The sequence below is a fragment of the Homarus americanus genome, unplaced genomic scaffold, assembly GCF_018991925.1.
Source record: "Homarus americanus isolate GMGI-L3 unplaced genomic scaffold, GMGI_Hamer_2.0 scaffold51752, whole genome shotgun sequence".
Lineage (NCBI taxonomy): Eukaryota > Metazoa > Arthropoda > Malacostraca > Decapoda > Nephropidae > Homarus > Homarus americanus.
In genome coordinates, this window is record NW_024754741.1 from 120809 (window position 1) to 143981 (window position 23173).

The 23173-nt window shown below is 39.0% G+C and overlaps 1 protein-coding gene across 1 annotated transcript in view; it reads right to left on the minus strand.

Moving 5' to 3' along the window:
• The window catches only part of LOC121856107 (calmodulin-A-like), a 122379-nt gene that overhangs the window by 78749 nt on the left and 20457 nt on the right, over positions 1 to 23173 (minus strand). The window contains exon 2 of the mRNA XM_042351432.1: positions 12716 to 12855. Within this exon, the coding sequence (XP_042207366.1) occupies positions 12716 to 12854 (139 nt within the window). The 5' untranslated portion in view covers position 12855. The remainder of the gene's footprint in view (positions 1 to 12715; positions 12856 to 23173) is intronic.

Consider the following 23173-nt stretch of genomic DNA (forward strand, 5'->3'; position numbering starts at 1 on the left):
TTATTATTTGTATTTTTTACTATATTAGAAGTGTAGCGGGGTCCAGCCCACATTATGGTGCTAATATTAGAATTGTTAAAGCAATGTACCTAAGCTATATAAGATCTCTGATAGATTACCACGCACCAGCCCTGGTCCTTCGTGACAGGAAAGGCGTTGACAAGCTCGATAAAATGAAAAATAAAGCCCTCAGAATTAACCGAGGGTGTCCCATGAGAACAAAAGTACTTAATATGAGGAAATAACTTGGTATACCCAGTGTTAAAGATATAATAATTGAATGATAGCCCTGAGGCTTGTGCGTGGTGATCCTGATAAAATTGTTTCCATAAAATTGCTAAAATGTATGAACCATGGGACTGGTGAGTCTAAATGGATCCAAACTACCGCTACACATATGAAGATGTTTGGACTAGACCGCCTGTACAAAGTTGAGACACAACAGCGCTTCCTGCCACCCTGGCGGACAGTTCCTTTCGATATCACAATACCGACATATCCGCCTAAAAAAATTATTATTAAAAGTATTTATCTCCAACACACTGCCAAAGTGAGAGCTCTTGAACACATACACACTCTACAGACTGATGATAATATCACACAGACCATCTACACTGATGGATCTCTTAACACCGCCTGTGGGAGGGCTGGAAGTGCTATTGTTGTGACTCAACCTGACGGTAATATAATTGAGAAAGGAGTTAGAATTAACATCTGGGCATCCACTCTACAAACTGAATTAGTTGCCATACTCACAGGTATTAAATTTATTGAAACCACTGTCACTGACAGTCTCATCATCACTGACTCTCTATCCTCAGTACTTGCCCTTGACACCCTCAACTCAAGTTGTCACGCTCTTGTCTCTGAAGCCAGAGACAAATATGCGTACCTTGTTCACTGGGGTGTCAAGGTCAAACTGTTGTGGATCCCTTCTCTCATAGGCCTCATAAAACATGACAGAGTTGATGCCCTCGCCAAACTCGCTTCTAACAAAGACACTGTTGAAAACAATTTGGGTCTGTCAAAAAGAACCCTTGAAACTGTAATTAGGAAAGAACTTATTGATGAGTTTGACGTAAGTAGACAAGTGCAAACAGGCACTAGTCGATCCATAGTTTACCATGATAAGATGTATCAAGTGAAACATGTATATGGAGCAAGTAACAAGATCATTAGATTACAAGATGTAGTAACCACTAGATTAAGGTTAGGATATAAGTACCTCTGGTAGTATGTTCCTCAAGCAGATGTAAACAAGACTAAATGTAAAGTGTGTGGCCATACATATGGCCACACACTTGAACACTACGTCCTCGACTGTGTGAAGATAGAACCTTTTAGGGACAGGTCCAAGCACACTGTGTGTGAAATGGCACAACACTTCATATCTAATGGCAAAGTAGCCGACATATTAAGATTGTATCCACTTTTTTGCACTTAGTAACTATATCATTTCTCATGTATAGAACCAAATACACAATGTGCTTGAATACTTCTCACGCAAATGTGAATAACAAAGTGTGAGGCCAGACATACTGCCTCACACGCCTGTACTCACGCATTTGTGAATAAGTTACCCTTTATGTATAGAACTAAACAAATAATGTAATTGAAATGCAGTGTAACATTCAGTGCCATAATATCCTGGCAACGGGGGTTAATTATTATGACCAGTTGTAAACTCTACTCTGTAATCCTTGTGCGCTACCGCTCACAGGATGAGTGTGGGTGCACAATAAAGTAGTCGCTGTAAGCGACAAAAAAAAAATAATACCCATGTGCAACATCTGTGAACGACCCTGCCGGTCTCGTATTGGCCTCTCCAGTCACCACAGAGCTCACGAACGAAGGTGACATCCTTAATAACTCATATCATTTTATCAAAGCTGGATGATGGTCATACTCGATTCCGAGTGACAGCAAAGTAGTAGCAATAGTGTTTTCAGTACATTTGCAAGTTTAGCCTAATTCTGGAATAAATTGTGTCTATTTGTGATAATGTACTGACCCAATCAGCTTAGTCACTTGCGTTACCAATTGCTACAAATAGTTACATATCCAAATTATCAGGTGCTTTATCAAGCCAATTTTACAGGAATATATTTATAGCCCTCAACAGTACCGCTAACCAAAGGAACAATCACAACACTGTAAAATATTTGAACGTCTCATTCGATTTTAAATTAACAGTAACTAAAGAACCGGTTCCTGCTCCTTAATGATTCAGCTCTGCTATGCTCTATCAACTTGATCTCACTGAACCTGTCGGAAGTGAGCAGTTGTCCGCAGGGCTGGCCTCAGCTAAGTGCGGTCTGTGCGGCTGCACGGGGTCCCTATCACTTAGGGAGCCCCCTCCTGAACACTACTGTATATATTTGTTGTTTAGTAGGCTTCGTATTTCAGTTCCGATGTTTAGTGTGGCGTACACATCTAAAAACTACAGGCCAGTGCGTTTCAGTCAACTGGCACCAGTAAGTCTGGGCTTTGGTGGTTTCTGTCTGTAAAAACCAGGCAACTGATACTGATTTACCTTCCTGTTATATATATATTGGTATGTTAGTTTGTATAACAGTGTTAAGATGATATCATATTGTGGGTGAGGGACTGGGCACGATGGGAGAGACGCCCTGGGAGGGTTGTCTGTGGAATGGGGCTCTAACCATTATCTTGCACAGTACCCCAAACCATTATCTTGCAAAGGGCCTCCAAACATTTTCTTACATTTGGCCCTTAACCATTATCTTGCAAAGCACCCCAAACCATTATCTTGCACAGGGCCCTAACCATTATCTTGCACAGGGCCCTAACCATTATCTTGCACAGGGTCCCCAATCATTATCTTACACAGGGGCCCCTAACCATTATCTTACACAGGGCCTCTCAAAAACTAGAGCCGGCCCAGGTTACCCGCGAAAAAAAAATTCGAAATTTCTCCGGATCATTGCAAAAGAACAGCAAGAGCTTAGCATATATATTGAAATTCATTATGATTGAATTATGGTGCTAGTAAATTTTTCTTTCAAATTATCAAGAACGAATCATTTTGGTTTTACGGTCACGGGATAAGGAAATATCTCCCCTTCTCAACATCTGCTTAGTGTCTCTATATCAAATGTTGATCGTAAGCACATAATTATATTCTTTGTTGAACCTGAACAAAAATCTAAAGAATCGTAATAGGCTCACCAGTCGCTTATAGAAAACAGTTAGTTAATACAGATGGGATCAAAGTGGAGAGCATGAACAAAGTTACATACGGATCATAACATCATTTTCAATCACTTGATGATTTCAGAACCCTTGACTGGTTGAAGGTGAGGCCTTTTTTTCTAGTTCAATCCATGTCCTATAGTCATGCTGCCAGGATGTAGTAGTTCTGAATTTGAGTTCTTTAGATATTCTGACTGCAGTACCAGTTTGCTTGAAGTTTTGCTTGTGTTTAATATATACAAATATATATATTTATATATATATGCAAGTAAATCACTGTAGGTGCGCGTGATCCAAGTGAGTGTAAGACAAAAGCCCCCTAGGACAAAGAGTTATAATATTCTAATTATCTAAATTGTAATAATTTCATATTTAATCTATATATTTTTAATATTTCTAATGACCCTCTCTTTAACATAAAAACAGGGGGCTTCTGTCCTATTTTGCACTTTTACTGAGGGGCTTTTGTCCTTGGGGCTTTTGTCCTAGGGGGCTTTTGTCCGGGCCCCGTCTGCACCATTCATTGCTTAAGTGAGGTAGGAAGCCGCTCTTGTTTCGAGAATTATTGAGACTGTGCGTCAGGAGGGGTTGGATGGTGACCGCACAGCAAGATCAGATGAAGCAAAATTTTTATAACTACTGTACATGTTTCCCTAATCTTTACGATTTCACTTACCAGTCCTTCTGGTCGATTTACTTTTGAATACTGTAATGCCTAACTTACTTCGTCTTTTGTAATTATATTGTTCCACTAATTTCTCCTTTATCTCATGAGCTTTCCTCCTATTGTGCCTTTACTTATTTCTATTGTCTCGTCCACCTCTATTGGATATCTAAATTTCTCCCTAAATATTTTTTTGTAATTTATTTACCTCTTAACATTATCTTCCCTTCCTAAAATAAAAACTTCCCTTTTATAGTACTGGTATGTCTCTCTCTCTCTCTTGAATTTCTTTATCATCTTCCAGAATAGTTTAGTTTTATCCTTAAAGTACTATTCTCCATCGTGCCCAAGTCCTCATACCTCTTTATTTTTGTTTAAACGTATCATCTTCTTTAACGTCTTACATAACAATTCTCACTACTTTATCTTCCATGTTTCACTATCTACAGGTAACCATAACTTTCTTCGACATATTTTTTTCACACTTCCACCCACCTCTCCACTGATGCATTCTTTATCTGACCCAACAACGCTTCTCTTTCCATTAGTCCACACTCTATTCCATTCAGCCTCTCACCCAGGTTCTTTTGAAATTTAGGTTTCATGCTTTACAAAAATAAGTATTGTTGATAAAAGTTTGATAGGAGATTTTGACAACGTGTTTACATTATGCAGGATGAAATTCGAATTATTTTTTCTCGAATAATAAATGTTACTGACTTTTATTTGCTTCAGTAAAAAAGAAAGAAATGTTTTATACAGGCCAGCCCATTCATGAACAGAGGGCATACATCCTTATTCCATTTTCATTTACTCAAACACCAATGGACGCACAGCCTTCATAAACTTTCTAAAACATGTAAGTCATGGAACAGATGAATCTAAATGTATATAAACTATAGCTACACAGATGATGATTGAACTACACCTGTTGTACAAGGTTAAAGGAGTGTAGGACAAAAGGCCCCTAGGGCAAAAGTCCCCCAGGAGATATCATAAGAATTTTTAAAATAATTATTTGAATTTTTTACAGTTGATGAACACTTCTCTAATCTAATCTAACCTAACCTAACTTAACCTAACCTAACCTCGGGAATTCTGTTATAGTTATAAAGAAGTATACAAAGAATGTTTATTAAACCTGCAATGACGTATGTTTTGTCTACTGGGATAATTACTCCCCTGACATTCAGTGACCTTACTGGGCCCGAGGGTTACCTCAGTAAATACAGAATGAACACGTCTTTTTTCTTTTCTATTTATTTAATAATGTTCTATATCAAAATTGAAAGTTATTATATTCTAATTATTTAAATTGTAATAATTTCATATTTAAATCTATATATTTTTTAAATTTCTAATGACCCTCTCTTTAACATATTACAGGGGGCTTCTGACCTATTTTGCACTTTTACTGGGAGGCTTTTGTCCTAGGGAGCTTTTGTCCGGGCCCCAGGTTAAAGACATCACACCTTGCTACCCTGGTAGACTTTTCCCTCTGACATTTCTACACCCGCCTACCCACCTAAAGAACTAATTCGCCACAATTCTTACCTTCAATTCACTCTGCCAAAACATAGGCTTTTGGACATATTGATAACTTTTATCCTAAAGAACATGTATGGCGACGAACTTTTCTGCACTACCTATTGTGACTCAGCCCAGTGATAACAAAGTAGAAACAGTAACCAGAATCACCGCCTGGATGTCTGCTCTACAAAAACTGCATCATATGGTCTACTTACAACTACATAAAAAGTAATTTTCACAGTTGGGGATTCCCTGTTCAGATTTATGGTCAAAGAATTGAAGATTAAGAAAAAGAAGATGAAACGGCTTAACTTTCTATCCAGAAATAAAGGGATAAAATTTGATGAAATGAACTAGGGCAGATATGAAAAGAGTTAACGAGAGCTGTACACTGAAATTACACGTGGGAACTAATGATGTAGACAGAGATAGGTCCAGTGGCCTCATGGGGAAATACTGCAAAGAAAACTAATACTACAGGAATTAAAAGTGGCGAGGGTGGAAAGAAATAAGAGTGGAGAAGGAAACATTAGCAAAAGTGTAATCAACTCAGAAGGATTATTGGATAAGAGGAATAAAGAGAAGAGCTATATGAATCCGCAAGAAGGAAGGAATGGACTTTGTAGACTACTTGGAGCATTTTACTGTAAAGGATTTTTTTACAAGGGATGAAATATTAGCTAGACTGTTTCAAGAGTCACTCTTGATAAAGAAACAACGCAGCAATGAAAACAAAAAAGTGGAATGGAAGATGACAGATGCTTGGAGCGAAAGTCCTTGGACAAAGTACACAAATTGTAGCATTAACTTAAGGCTTAAGGTCTATATACTCGTACTCGTACATATGCTATATGCGTTAAAAATACATGAAATGACCTAAGTTTAACTGATTTATATATATATATATATATATATATATATATATATATATATATATATATATATATATATATATATATATATATATATATATATATATATATATATATTAGCGGAATCGGCTCTTTCGCTAGGCCACGGTAGGACGCCACCCTCCGGGAGGCTCCACATTGTTTCACTGTAGTGTATAGGGTAGACCACATTTTTGGTTTTGCCATTAGCAGCAAGTATGTACAGATTTTTGGCAGTTCCCACTCTGGAGCATCCAACATATAACTGTCCATGAGAGAAGCAAGGAAACACCAGGTTTAGGCCAACCATCTTTAGGGACTGTCCCTGGCTTTTGTAGATGGTCATGGCAAAGCTCACTTTAACCGGGAACTGAAGTCGCTTAAACTCAAATGGCAGGTCAGTGGTGATGAGAGGTATCCTTGGTATAAAAACGTCCTCTTCTTTAGCTTTTCTTGTCAGTATTGTAGCTTCCAGTACATGTGGCATCATGTTCTTCACCACCAGTCTTGTGCCATTGGAGAGGATTGGTGGTTCAAGATTTCTTAAGAGCATTATAGGAATTCCAATCTTGAGAGTGAGGTGGTGAGGAGGCATTCCAGTGGGCTCCAAAGAATTAAGGAATTCTGCAGGGTACTGGACTGCTTGGTCCTGGTCGATTACTGTATCAACAGATTTGAATGAGGTCTCACTGCCTGGAAACTGTCTGATTTCAGCCACTGTTTCATTCATTGGTGCCAGAAGTGCGCGTTCACACAACCACTTGTGATCCTTGTAGTGGTGGATAATGTTTGGGTAGACCATGTTAGTGAGCTCAGTTGAGGACTTCACAACATTTCCACATCCTTGATTAATGATTATTTGTTCTTCTGAATCAATAGGGAAAGTTTCATTCCCAATCTGTAGTAGATGGTTTGCAAACCGTACAGCATCCTGATGTCCTTGTAGATGTACTCTCATGTTTGTGGATAGGGTGAGTGTCTGAACACTTCTCCAAAGGTATGATGCCTTGAGGCACGCATTAAGTTCATCAGCTGGAGTGCTTCAAGGAATGACAGGTAGGGTCTGGCGAAAGTCTCCAGCAATGACCATTGTAATGCCACCCATGAGCCGGTCATTTTCTCGTATGTCTTGCAAGGTCCTGTCCAATGCTTCAAACGCTAACTTGTGAGACATAGCGCATTCATCCTAGACTATGAGGCTGCATTTTTCTAAGAGTTTTGTCTTTGCCGATCCTATTTTGATGTTGCACACTGGATTCTCATTGTGAGCGAGGATGAGAGGCAGTTTTAAAGTTGAGTGTGCAGTACGTCCTCCTTCTAGTAGTGTTGCAGCAATGCCTGAGGATGCCATAGCAAGAGCAAATTCCCCCTGATGACGTGCTTTGGCCAACAGAAGGTTGATCAAGAATGTTTTTCCTGTCCCGCTAGATGCATCAAGAAAGATCATACCTCCCTGGTCCGCTTGTATCGCTTGCAAGGTCTATTCATAAGCATTTGCTTGATTTGGCACCAGGTGGGGCTCATTTTCTTCAACAAAATTCACCAGAACTTCAACTGACTAGTCTGTCTCTCTGGGCAACTCCCTGTTTGCAGCTACTGGTTCTTCTCGGTTTGGGGAAGGCAATCCAAAATCAGTCATGTTTTTTCCGCATAACTTCATCACTTTGTCTTCCAGCATGATCAGAGCCCTGTTGAACATGTCATCCATGAACTCAATCTCTTGACCAGGATGTTCTCTTCTTGCCTGATGAAGCAGATCCTCTGAAAGACTTTCTTGGTGGTTTTTCCAGAGCTGGCTTGGGTTGGAAAGTCCACATGTAGCAATCATGATGGCAAACAGGTTCCTCATTCTCATTGGCGATTGAGTAGCTGATACCTCTTCTAATGTGTCATTCCAGTGACCACCATCTTCCAGTAGGCCAAGGAGATTGCACGCTTCCTGATAGGTTCTGCAGACTTGTCCATTCACTGTCTTGAGTGCTGCATATGATGTTGGGCCACGGATGTGGTGCAAAATTAGTCTCAAACAATAGCATTCAAAGTTGTTGGGGTGAACCGTGTAGACACGTCCCAAAGCATTGCCTGACTTTATCCATGGATATTCTTCAACATCGGATCTTTGAGCTCTTCTCTGGAACTTTTTCATTGAACCTGCCATATGTAGAACTTGAACTTGGGTACGACACACACACACACACACACACACACACACACACACACACACAGAACGTTGTTTGGGGGATAATCGGTATCATGCCCGTTATCAAACAAGGTGGTACTACCGCCTGTGAAGATATTGGAAGCATAATATATTGTCTAATGGTAGACCCTGCTGTCATATGGAATCACAAAAATTGTGCTCAAATCCAAGGTTGCTGATCAGACTGACTTTCTGCCTCTTTAACACATAATCGCAGGGTCTAAATTGTTTCTCTTATTTTGACAACACAACATTTGTATGCATCCCTGGAGCGTGAAATTGTCACTCCAAAGGTGGGTTTCGCCAGTAGAGAGAGGTCAGGGTAAGTGGGAGTCAAAAAACAAGCAGGTTCTGGGGAAATAATTGGTTACTCAGGACAAAGGGTAAAACAGGGCCAGGGAAGGGTAGGTTTAAATATATACTATACAAACAGTAGGAGCGTTAGAAATAAAATAGACTTGCTGAGAGCGGTTGTATGTACCAAGAGTGTAGACATCATAGCAATCACCGAAACTTGGATGAATCTGGCGAGCAAGAACTTTTTAACAGAGTACCACATAGAAGGGTAAAACCTTTTACACAAGGACAGGGAAGGTAGGAAGCGGGGGGGGGGGATCGCACTCTTCGTCAGGGATACATTAAAATGTTGTATAAATAATTCAATAAAGGGTGAAATAGGAACCGAGTTTGTATGGGTAGAAATTGCGGAAGGAGCAGAAAAACTAATTATGGGGGTGATTTACAGGCCCCCCAAGTCTTGGGAAAGAAGTAGCTCAGCCCATATGGCAGGAAATGAGTAGGGCAGCAATATACAACAACCTGTGAATTATGGGGGATTTCAACTTCAGAAATATTGACTGGGACAACATTTTAGGTGACTATGAATCTGAAGATTTCCTAGACGCAGTACAGGACAATTTTTAAAACAACTAATTACAGAATTCTACTACAGGTGACAATATATTAGACCTAGTATTAACAAATAAATAAAATATTATCAGGGATATTACAATAGGGGAAGAACTAGGGAACAGTGATCACAGAGAAATCAGGTTCACCCTAAATTGGGAAACGAAAAACAATGACAATATGGTCAGAGTCCCAGACTTTCTATCAGCGGATTATGAGGGGTTAAGAAGGTACCTAGGTGAGGTCACCTGGGAACAGTCAGGTCAGTCCCTGGTAGGAATGGGTGAGGTCACCGACTATAATATATTCACTAGTATACTATGTAAAGCACAGGAACAAAATATACCATACATAAAAATTAGGTCGAATACGAATGATCCAAGGTGGACGACCAAAAAACTTAAACATGACATAGGAATAAAGAAAGGAATTTTTAAGAAATTAAAGGGAGGGGAGGAGCAGCTCAGAAATAGGAATGTTAAGAAAAATGTAAGGAAGGCAAAGAGAGACTACGAAATCAGGATAGCAAGAGAATCCAAGGCAAATTCCAAGGGATTTCTCCAGGTATATAGGACAAAGGTCAAGGACAAAGTGGAGTCTTTAAAGTCAGAGAGAGGGGAAGTGATCGATAATAGTGAGAAAATAAGCAAAGCATTAAACAGCTACTTCTTATCAGTTTTCACAGAAGAAATTCACGAGGAAATGCCAGAGGTGGAACTGATATTTAGGGGAAATGAGGAAGAGAAATTAAAGAATATCACTATCAGAAAAGAGGATGCTCTTAAGAAGATAAATAAATTAAAGAAGACAAAATTCCCAGGACTGGATGATATTTTCCCTCGTGTTTTGAAAGAGTGTAAGGAACAGATTAGTGGACCCCTCGTAAATTGATTTACAAAATCATTAAACACGGGAGTTGTGCATACTTGTGGAAACAGGCAAATGTAGTACCCATATTCAAAAAGGGAGACAGAGCATCAGCGTCAAATTACCGGCCGATTAGTTTCACGTCAGTAGTGGGGAAATTTCTTGAATCAATTGTAGCAAATAGCATCCGATTGCATTTAGAGAAAAACAAATTATTCTACGACTCTCAACATGGGTTTACAAATGGAAAATCTTGTCTAACAAATCTGCTGACGTTTTTTAGGAAAGTCTTCGAGGTAGTAGATAATGACGAAAATTACGATGTAATTTACTTAGACCCTAGCAAAGCATTTGACAGAGTACCGCATCATAGGCTTCTCAGGAAAGTTAAGGCTCATGGTATCGAGGGGAAAGTTTTAAATTGGATAAAATCATGGCTCACCGATAGAACACATAGGGTCAGCGTAGATGTTGTTAAATCTGAGTGGGACTGTGTAACCAGTGGGGTTCCGCAGGGGTCAGTACTGGGCCCACTCTTGTTCATAATCTACATAAACGATCTAGATACTGGGATCAGCAGTGACATAAGCAATTTTGCGGATGATACCAAAATGGGGTGGCAGATTAATTCAGGGCAGGATGCAAATGCACTTCAAGAGGATTTAAATAAACTGCAGGAGTGGGCAGAAAAATGGCAAATGAAATTCAACACCAGCAAGTGCAGCGTACTTAATATTGGAAGAACAAATAGTGTCAATGTGTACAGCCTTAACAACATCAACGTAGAGAAGTCGACTTGTAAAAGAGACTTAGGGTACTTGTAAGCCCGGACCTACGGCCTAGAAAACAGTGCGTTAATGTTCGAAATAAGGCAAACAGAGTATTAGGTTTTATATCTAGAAGTGTAAGTAATAGGAGTACGGAGGTCATATTGCAACTATATCTTGCACTAGTCATGCCACACCTCGATTATGATGTTCAGTTCTGGTGCCCTTATTATAGAATGGATATTAATTCACTGGAGTCGGTGCAGCGAAGAATGACGAAAATGATTCTGGGACTTAGAAACCATCCATATCAAGATAGATTATATAAACTAAACTTGCATTACCTAGAAAGACGAAGAGTGCGGGGAGATATGATAGAAGTATTTAAGTGGGTGAAAGGAATCAATGAAGGATATAGATAAAGTTCTTATAATATCCGAGGAGGATTGTAATGGGCCCCTGTCTCATCAACAGAACATATTATATAAATGGGTCAATACATCTGATATTATACTCACATTCACCACCCTGTAATTTTCCACTGGCTATGAGGTGACATGTTCAATGCACGTGATAAAGTGTGCCCACGAGAAGCTGCGTCATACTATGCTGAGTAAAGGCATAAGTAGCCGGCTCTCTGGCCACCTAAAGCGAGCAGTAGTTTGATATCCTTAACTAGAGGAAGACGTTATTTGAGAGCCGCAGTGGATGGCTCCGTCTTCCCTCGAGGGGGAACGACGTACCCATACCGTTCTCCCTCGATGGGTCACTACTCATGAGTCGCTCACATCAACTTATATCGTAAGGACGTGACCTAACGTTTATAATACATAAACGCCGTCCCTTTCTCATTCACTCATATACAGTGGGACTTACGGTCGATCTACACTCAGGAATTATATATACAATCCTTTTATAATAAAACAAGGAACTACCGTTGGGGTTTCGTTACTTAAACCCAAATAATAAATATATGTGAACGGCCTGGTTAATTGCACAAGCAGCCGATTCAGGATAGGTCTCGTAGCAACGGATTTAAGTTGGATAATTTTAGGTTTAGGAGGGAGATAGGAAGGAATTGGTTCACAAATAGGGTGATAGACGAGTGGAATAAGCTTGGCAACTTTGTAGTAAGTGCTGGAACGCTGGAAAGTTTTAAAAGGAGGCTAGATAGGAGCTGCCATGCACAGGCCAACCGGCCTATTGCAGACTCCTTATTTTCTTATGTTCTTATTTCGTTTTTTACTCTTCATCTGTTTTATTTTTTCCATTTCTGTATTTATTTTTCATGATGCAAGTTGTTTCTTCTGTTACTTTTTCCCGCCCCCAAAACCCGATGTTGGTCAATGACCTGTGCCCGGTGGTCTAATCTGTATTAAAATTGCATGGGATATCTTATGATCTGGCTCTTGCAGACTAGGTATATTTAAGCCATCATAATTTATTGAATAATTTCATCCACTTATTGAAGTATAACAAAGTCTAGGTTAACTTTTAGTTATATATACATACATACACACACACACACACATACATATATATATATATATATATATATATATATATATATATATATATATATATATATATATATATATATATATATATATATATATATATATATATATATTTCCCAGCTCTTTTCCTAACCCGCCTTTACCCTTGTTGCACCTACCCTTAAGCTGGGTTTTGGACATGTTGGTGCCAAGGGAATGCTTGGCCACCATAGACGTCCTCTTGGCCTTGTCTGTGGCGTCATTCCTCCGTGCAGCCACATCCCCCTGAGCATCACCACTTAGTGTTGGGTTCGTCATCCTGGAGCAGAAACAAAACATGATAATCCATTCTCACATCATACCAAGAATTATATATTGCCCCTAATATATCCCGGAATAAATCCCATTTTATCATCAATACTTGACTAATTACTAATCGTTATCTTATAACTGGAAAAACTTTGAAATAGTGAATACATTAATTAAACCAAGAAAAAGATGTATGGCAATTGAGATGCTAAGAATGAATGATTATATATATATATATATATATATATATATATATATATATATATATATATATATATATATATATATATATATATATATATATATATATATATATACACAGTATGAAAATTTGAAATGTGTGAGCTTACTAGTGGAAATGGACAGATGACTTGTAACACGGAAGATTAGGAATGGAGGCGGGATAGCAATCTATGTGGAATTAATAAGAAAATAAAGACTGAATTGAATACAGAAACAATATGGTAGAATTAACCGATAGTAGGCAAAAATTAATCATTGGAGTAATATATAGGCCTCCTAGTCTTGCAAAGGTCGAAGGGCAACTTATTTGGAATGAAACATGTAGGGCATCCAGACATAGCAAAGTCTGCATCATAGGCAACTTTAACTTCAGTCAAATAGATTAGACTGAATTTACGGGTAACTCCAAATCAGTGGATTTCCACGAAACAGTTCAGTGCTGTTCCCTAACTTAACATACCTCGTATAGCCGAACCCAACAGGGGTAATAATATTCTCGATTTAGTTGTGTCAAACTAGTTCAGGCTCTGTGATACACTTTTGTATATACTTTTGGGTGCCCGAATTTTGACACTTGATTTTACTTATATGACCTTAAAGATTCAATAATAACACAGTTATATTTTTGTATATTGGAGACGTTCGCCCGCTCGGGACTAAATCAAAGATGGCCGTCATTATACAAAGGTAAACATGGAGCCAGCTATAACTTTGGATCTAGAATGCGTATAATGACAAACTTGGTATAAATTTCGGCTATCTTTGAGGTGCCTGATACGTTGGACATGTCTATTTTACGATCGGCCATCATCTGCAACCGAAAATCCAATATGGCCGCCAATGCTGAGCACCAAAATATTCAAAATAATGAAATGACCTGACATAACTTGCGGACTAGAAGTAGTAGAAATGGTGCGAATTATCGAATTAAGTAAAAATTATCATATTCTTTATCGGGGTGAATATAATGAAAATACATCGAATACAACCATCTTCAAACAATCATAAGATCATAACAATGACTGTACCTGTAATGTAATCAATGACATTTACAAAACCTTTATGAAATACATGAGCAGAAACAATTTTTAATTGGGTTTCTTGCCTTAGAACCTATGCTTCATAACAATAATAGTGCAGGTACCACATACCGGGTGAAAATTTAGGCGTGTTAGATATTTCCCATTACATGTTTAAGAACATAACATTTAATGTGTACAAATACTAGTGTCTGATGCACCCAGACTTCATCCTAACATAGAAAGTTAAAGGTACAATATGATATTATGGGGTTATGGAGTAGTAGAGGTTAACTGCTTTAGAAGTGGTTTTCTTTCTTTTCTAAACAAAATCACACAATGGACGCCATTAGACGTGCAGCCACAGCAGTTGGCGTCACACTTACCACTGCATTCACCGGCTCTTAAAAGTTACATGGGTAATAGTTTGAGGCACTTAGAAACCTTAAGAGAATCCTCCATATTATCCCATCCAAAATTAATCGGCTGCAACATTTTTCCATTCTGATTGTCAAAAAGGGTGACCCCGGATCACACTTGAGGCAGAAGGCAGCTCACCGAGTGCTTTGAACGTGGGACTTCGATTATGACATTCAATTCACAACTCATCAGACGTCGAGACCGTCGGTTTGGAACTTGAGCCTGACTATATTTGAACAAGGAAAAGCTCCATCATCTGGATATCTTGTGCGCTGTAGACGGAGGACTCAAGGTTGGCTAAATAAGCCAGAGGGTTGCCTAGCATGGCACCATGCTTCATAACTATTTTACTTAGGGCATCACCACATGTTCTTTAACAAGCACCTGACAGAGTGCGAAATCTAATTTCTTAGGTAGATTGTGTAAAGGTATATGTTGACGCTTTTCACCCACCCCAAAGTGGACCCAAGGACTCTTTCAGACCCTAGTTCATTACCCTCGTTACTAATCAGCGTAGCGGAGCAGCAAATTACCTCTACGACACGCTGGCACCGCCTCTCAATAGCCCATTTGGTGTGTGGAATGATGTGGGCATCTGACTCCTCCAACTAGTCGCTGAGTTCAGCCAGGTCGGCAGAATGGACTACAGGCTGTCCTTAGGGGCATATTTGATGGAAGGGCTTCATCGTTTATGAGTATGCCACTCAGTACCAATTTTATGTCCTTGACTTCACACATGACAATATCACGTTCAAGCAGCATTAAGTTCAATTTGTTGTAGCTCTCGGTCCAGAATTTCTCAATCAATTGCGGTAATGAGATAGTTCCGTCCATCACGGACTCAATTTGTGCCAGCCTGACGACTACGCTCGCACTTTTTAATCGACAGTTCACTGTATTGTTTGTATATGGAAGTCGGCTTGCTAGATGGACTGATCAGCTGACCCTCTGTGTTCTATCGGTAAGCCATGACTTTATCCAATTTAAACCTTTCCCCTCGATACCATGAGCCTCAAGTTTTCTCAGAAGCCTCTGAGGCGGTACTCTGCCAAACGCTTTGCTAGGGTCTAAGTAAATAACATCGTAATTTTCGTCATTATTTACTACCTTGAAGAATTTCCTAAAAAACGTCAGCAGATTTGTTAGACAAGATTTTCCATTTGTAAATCCATTTTGAGAGTCGTAGATTAATTTGTTTTCTCTAAATGCGATCGGATGCTATTTGCTACAATCGATTCAAGAAATTTCCCCACTTCTGACGTCAAACTAATCGGCCGGTAATTTGACACTGATGCTCTGTCTCCCTTTTTGAATATGGGTACTACATTTGCCTGTTTCCACAAGTCTGGCACAACTCCCGTGTCTAATGATTTTGTAAATAAATTTACGAGGGGTCCGCTAATCTGTTCCTTTCACCCTTTCAAAACTCGAGGGAAAATTTCATCCGGCCCTGCGGATTTTGTCTTCTTTAATTTATTTATTTTCTTAAGAACATTTTTTTTTCTGATAGTGATATTCTTTAATTTCTCTTCTTCATTTCCCCAAAATATCATTCCACCTATGTCATTTCCATGGGAATTTCTTCTGTGAAAGCTGATAAGAAGTAGCTGTTTAATGCTTTGCTTATTTTCTCATTATCAACGATCACATCCCCTCTCTCTGACTTTAAGGGACCCACTTTGTCCTTGACCTTTGTGATATATACCTGAAAAAATACCTTGGGATTCACCTTGGATTCTCTTGCTATCCTGATTTCGTAGTCCCTCTTTGCCTTCCTTACATTTTTCTTAACATTCCTAGATAGTTCATTATACCTATTTCTGAGCTGCTCCTCCCCTCCCTTTAATTTCTTATAAATTTCTTTCTTTATTCCTATGTCATGTTTAAGTTTTTTGGTCATCCATCTTGGCTCATTCTTATTTGACCTAATTTTTCTGTATGGTATATTTTGTTCCTGTGCTTTACGTGATATACTAGTGAATATATTATAGTCATGATCAATTTATGTGTCGCCGGTGACCTCACCCGTTCCTACCGGGGACTGACCTGACTGTTCCCAGGCGACCTCACCTAGGTACCTTCTTAATTCCTCATAATCCGCCGATCGAAAGTCTGGGACTCTGACCATATTGTCATTGCTTTTCGTTTCCCAATTTAGGGTGAACCTAACTTCTCTGTGATCACTGTTCCCTAGTTCTTCCCAATTGTGATATCTCTGATAATATTTTTTTTTATTTGTTAATACTAGGTCTAATATATTGTCAACTCTAGTAGGAACTGTAATTAGTTGTTTTAAGAAATTGTCCTGTATTGCATCTAGGAAGTCTTCAGATTCATTGTCACCTATAATGTTGTCCCAGTCAAATATTTCTGAAGTTGAAATCTCCATAATGCACAGGTTGTTGTATTTTGCTGCCCTACTCATTTCTTGCCATATGGGCTGAGCTGCTTCTTTCCCAAGACTTGGGGGGCCTGTAAATCACTCCCATAATTAGATTTTCTCTTCCTTCCACAGAAGGAATGGCAGGATGTACCACATCCAAGACTTCTGTTTATAAAAACATAAAGAGAGAGAGAGAGACTGTGACCGCAAGACTGAGGGGCTGAGAAGAATAATTAATCCTGGGTACACGGTGCACGGTGGACGGACGATTGATCCACGAGACGTTTGGAACGTTTGGCTATGGGACATGACCCCTGGACGTTTGGGCCATGGTGGTTAGTACATTTGGAATTGGGTCAAAGTAATCTGTCTTAATCTGTATTGTATCTTGACATATGATGTGATGTGATGTGATGACCTGAAGGTTCCTGACTGGAAGTGTAATGATTGAATATCAGACCAAAGCTTACAGCCCAGAATTACATCACACACAACAGCAAGTACAGGCAGACTGTGTGGTACCCTAACACCATAAGTTGACACACGGCAGGTCAAGACCTGACTCCGGCCTAAGTACTTGCGTAACCCTACAATATAACCGTGTTAAGGAAACCACACCTGGCCAAGACCCACCCGGGCGGTAATAATTACATGCACTATTGTCCTGCGACATGACCTCACCTGGGCAAACACCTGTCCAGACCTGACCCGAGGGAGATCAAGGACCCGCTAATCAGCCAGCACCCCTGTTACCCAACCCATTAACTCGGTCAAGACACACCCACTTAAGTAGGAGAGGTCACCCTCCGGCTCCTCCAATATATAGGGGCTGGAGCTCCTCCCACTTACAGTCTGATAACCAAGGAGGGCTAGCAACCACGTCCCCTGTCCCGCTCATCAAAGAAGTCCGTCACTAAAGGCAACGAGGTCTCCGCCGGGTCCATCAACAGAGTGCTGTCAATTCAACGTATAACAGTAAGTGCTGGCTGTGTAGGCGGTAGAAGTGCAGTGATCCCGAACCTTCCAACGATCGACTTAGTGAAGTGTCCATTCGACTTGTGAAGTTAAACGAACATATCATAGTCTATCATACCCTGTGTACGAATCCCCCCCATTAATTCCCCCTATGCAACTAGTAAAATAAAGCTGTAACACGCAGTTGTGTTTTATATACTACACTTGTACTGGGCCTGTGTTAATATATGTATTAAGGTAGATTAAAATTTACCGGCTTGAATACAGTTGTCTGTCTATTTTTTTACAATTTACTTTACATATCTCTTTTATTAAACAATATGGTAGTATTTTATCAATATTTTTTCTTGGTGTAAATCTCCATCATTATGTTCATAAGAACATAACATAAGATCATAAGAAAGTGGGATACTGCAGGAGGCCGACTGGCCCATACAGGGCAGATCCCTTTCACACCCATCCCAGCACTTCCATGTGCCTATCCAACTTCGTCTTGAAGCTCCCTAGCGTCCCCGATCCTACTATAGCACTCGGTAGCCTATTCCACATATCCACAACTCTATTACCAAACCAGTGCTTGCCTATATCCTTTCTGAATCGGAATTTATCTAATTTAAAGCCATTTGTTCTAGTTATTTCGTTATTACTGAGCTTCAGAACATCTTCCATTTTACCCTTGTTAATCACTTACCCACTTGTACACCTCTATCATATCTCCCTAACTCTACGCCTCTCTAATGAATGTAAGCCTAAGCTTTTCAGTTTTTTCTTCATATGGAAGGTTTCTAATATTATGGATCATTTTTGTCATTCTTCTTTGTACTCTCTCCAAAGAATCTATGTCCATTCTATAATAAGGACACCAGAACTGAACCGCATAATCCATGTGTGGCCTCACTAATGCTAGGTAAAGTTTCAAGATAACGTCAGCAGTTCTGTTACTCACAGACCTAGATATGAACCCAAGAATCCTGTTTGCCTTGTTGCGAATGCTAATACATTGTTTTCTAGGTTTCAAGTCGTTGCTAACAAATACACCTTGATTTTTTTCACAAACTGAGTTTTCTATTTCCGTGTTACCTAGTTTATACTTAACGTTTGTATTCGTCTTCCCTATCTGTAGTACCTTGCATTTATCACTATTAAAATTCATTTGCCAGTCTACTGACCACTCATGTAAGGTATCTAGATCTCTTTGAAGGTGTTCAAAGTCACTGTCTGAATTTATCACTCTCCCCATTTTGTTATCATCTGCAAATTTACTAATCCTACTAGTTATGCCTAAATCAAGATCACACGAACATAACAACAGCAGAGGGGCTTTCATATTAGATCCCTGGGGAACTCCGCTTTGACCGCAACTCTAGTCTGACTTTAATCCATTTATGCTGACTTGTTTCTACCAGTTAACCATGCACCTAATCCATTTTAATACTGATCCACCTATTCCAACGTGTTTTACCTTCCTTATCAATCTCTCATGAGGAACTCTATCGAATGCTTTACTGAAATCTAAATAAATTATATCATATGACTTATCATTATCTACCGCTTCATATACTTCTGAGAAAAAGCTAAGCAAATTTGTGAGACAAGAACGTCCCTGGGTGAACCCGTGCTGGGAAGAATGAATTAGGTTGAATGTTTCAAGGTGGCTTCTGATTTTTGTAGCAATAATTGACTCTAGCAACTTGCCTATGATTGACGTGAGACTAATGGGACGGTAATTTGATGCTATTGATTTATCACCCTTTTTGAAAATCGGAACTACATTTGCAAGTTTCCAAGCTTCTGGCACTAGGCCCGATTCTAATGACTTATTAAATACAACTGCTAATGGATTACTCAACTCATCTCTACATTCTTTTAATATTCTAGCATATACTAGTCTGGACCAGGCGATTTATGAAACTTCGATTTGTTAATTACGCTACAGCACATAGATTTTAGTAATATTGATGTTCATCAACATATTTTTCTATACTGCGTTATATACCTTAACGAACCTGGAAACTGTGCTAGAGTTTTCACATTTGTGAATCTGGGCGAAAATGACTATTTATTTGGCCTACACATTTCCTATTTCCATCATCAGTCATTTTCTCCTGTCGTAGTTTTAAGGGGACCTATTGTATCCCTAACCTTTGATTTATACAGTTGATAAAAAGCTTTGGGGTTATTTTTCGATTCGTTTGCTACCTTGATTTCATAATTTCTCTTTGCTTTCCTAATTTCTGTTTTTACCTGTCTTGTTAGGTTCTGATAGTAACCAAGTGAGTGATTTTCGCCTTTCTTAACTTTTCTATATACTCCTTTCTTTTTCCCTAGAAGATCTAAGAGTCTATTATTCATCCATTTTGGTTGGTTCCGTGTCGATCTGAATTTTCTTTTAGGGATGTGTTTATTTTGAGCATTATGGATTGTCGTAATAAATTGTTCATAAGTAGCTGCTAAATTAAATTCGGGGTTCTCCCGTCCTAAGTTGACAGTTTCCGGAGGTGTGGGGGGGATTAATCTTTTGACCATAGGGTCATCCCTTAGGTCTCTCCTTAAGCTACCGTAATTAGCCTTCCTAAAATCCGGGATCAAGGCCGAATTTTCCTTCTTCCTGCCATTCCATATTATGTTAAAATATATGGCTTTATGATCACTGTTTCCTAGTTTGTCTCCAATCCCAACATCTTTTACTAGATTTTCATTATTACTGAGAACTAAATCGAGGATATTATTTCCTCTAGTGGGCGAGTTTATGAATTGATATAAAAACTATCTTGTACTACTTCTAGAAAATCTTCAGATTCATTATCGCTAAGTTGATTTTTCCAATCTATGCCTGAAAAGTTGAAATCGCCTAGAATACATACATTGTTTCTATCAGATGCCTTCTTTATTTCCTCCCATAGCAATTTACCATCGTTCCTACTCAAATTAGGTGGTCTATATATAACACCAATGACTACGGATTCACTGCCCTCACCAATCTCTACCCAAATACTTTCATTGTCGCTATTTGTTTTAATGTTTGATTTATTGCAGCTTTTTAATGACACCCTGATATACACTGCTACACCGCCACCTCTCCTTCCTACTCTGTCAAATTTAAATAGGTTATATCCTGGAATATGAAATTCTGCTAAAAAATGCTTGCTGTTTGAATTTATCCATGTTTCCGTTATTGCAATTATATCTATGTTCTCTTTACTAACGGAGGAAACTGCAGCGGGCCTATTGGCCCATACTGAGCAGTCCCATTTACACCTAACCCCTATTGCTCATATATCCATCCAACCTATGTTTGAAGCTATCCAGCATATTCGAGTTAATGATGATATTTGGTAACTTGTTCCACTCGTCCACTACTCTATTTCCAAACCAATGTTTACCTATTTAGCGCCTAAATCTAAATTTGTCTAATTTAAAACCATTGTTACGAGTTCGCTCCTGGTTGGATAGTTTGAGTGCCTTTGTAATGTCCCCTTTGTTCAGCCCTGACTTACATTTATACACCTCTATCATGTCACCCCCTCACTCTATGTCTCTCGAGGGAGTGCAAATTAAGATGCTTTAACCTGTCTCTGTACTCAAGGTTCCTAATGCCCGGGATTAGTCTTGTCATTCTCCTCTGAATTCTTTTTAAGGATTCTATATCCATTCTGTAATACGGTGACCAGAATTGAACTGCATAATCCAAGGGAGGTCTCACAAGTGCAAGATATAGTTTTAGGATGAACTCACTAGTCTTGTAACTACGACTCCTTTGTATGAACCCAAGTACTTTATTAGCCTTGTTTCGAGCAAATACACATTGTTTACTTGGATTAAGATTCCTACTTATCATTTCTCCTAAATCTTTCTTGCAGTCGGATTTCTCAATAACATCGTTGTTCATCTGGTATCTGGTTTCCCTTTTTACATCTCCTATACTGAGTACTTTACATATGTCCACATTGAATTTCATGTCATTTTTCAGACCATTCGAAAATTTTTTTTAGATCTTCCTCTAGTTTTGCGGAGTCCTCGTCAGATTTAATTACATGCCATTTTATTGTCATCAGCAAATTTACTTATGTTGCTGTCTAGCCGTTAATGCTCACTCGCTCTTTCCTGTCCTGTAAACACGCCCTAATCCATTTTAGAATATCTCCTTTAATGCCATGAGCCTCCACTTTTCTTATTAGTCTTTCGTGGGGGACTCTGTCGAAAGCTTTGCTAAAGTCGAGATATACCACATCATAATTGTGCCCCTCGTCCATTGGTTCGAAAACAGATGAAAAGATTGTTAATAGATTAGTTAGACATGAACGCCCATTTGTGAAGCCATGTTTGGAATCATTGATCAAATTGTGCTTCTCCAGGTGATTTCGAATAGTTTGAAATGATTGCTTCCAATAATTTGCCTGCAATTGATGTTAGACTGATTGGACGGTAGTCAGAGGATAGTGATCTATCTCCCTTCTTGAAAATCGGTATTACATTTGCTACCCTCCAGGATTCTGGTACTGCACCCGTTTTTAAGGACATGTTAAACAACTTTGCTAAGGACATACTAAGCTCTTCCTTACATTCCTTTAATTGGCAAATATCTCATCGGGACCTGGTGACTTATTAGGCTTTTGTTTGTCTATTTGCTTACTATCATCGTTACTATTTCGCTTAATTTATTTTCTTCACTATCTCTGTATATTGTCGGTGCCTCGGGTATCATGTTTAAATTTTCGGTGGTGAAAACTTGAAAAATATTTATTCAGATTATTGCTCATTTCTCTGTCGTTATCAGTTAGCTCGCCTGTATCTGACTGTATTGGTCCAATTTTTTCTCGTGTTTTAGTTTGATACATTTGATAGAATCCCTTGGGGTTTGACTTCGCCTCCCTTGCTACCTTTAGTTAATCATTCCTCTTAACTTTTCTTATCTCGGTCTTAACCCCTACCGGCCAATACCTTATAATAATATCGGAGGTAAATTTCACTACGATTTATCCTCCTACCTATATTCCTTTGTCCAATAATTTTCTTTTAATAATTATTTAACCATTTAGGGTCATTGTTGTTTGATCGGAGTTTTATGTATGGTATTTTCTGACTTTGTGCATTAAGTGTTTAATTATTTAAATTGTTGTGGAACTCGTCAACCTCAGATCTCGTTATCAGGTCATCTTCAACCGTCAGGTCTCCATGTAAGGTGAGGTCGCCCTCTGTGGGTACATTGTGTGAGGTCCATGGCCCATCGCCCAAACGTCCACCCTGCCCTACAGTACAGTACATGTAGTTCATGGCCCAAACGTTCA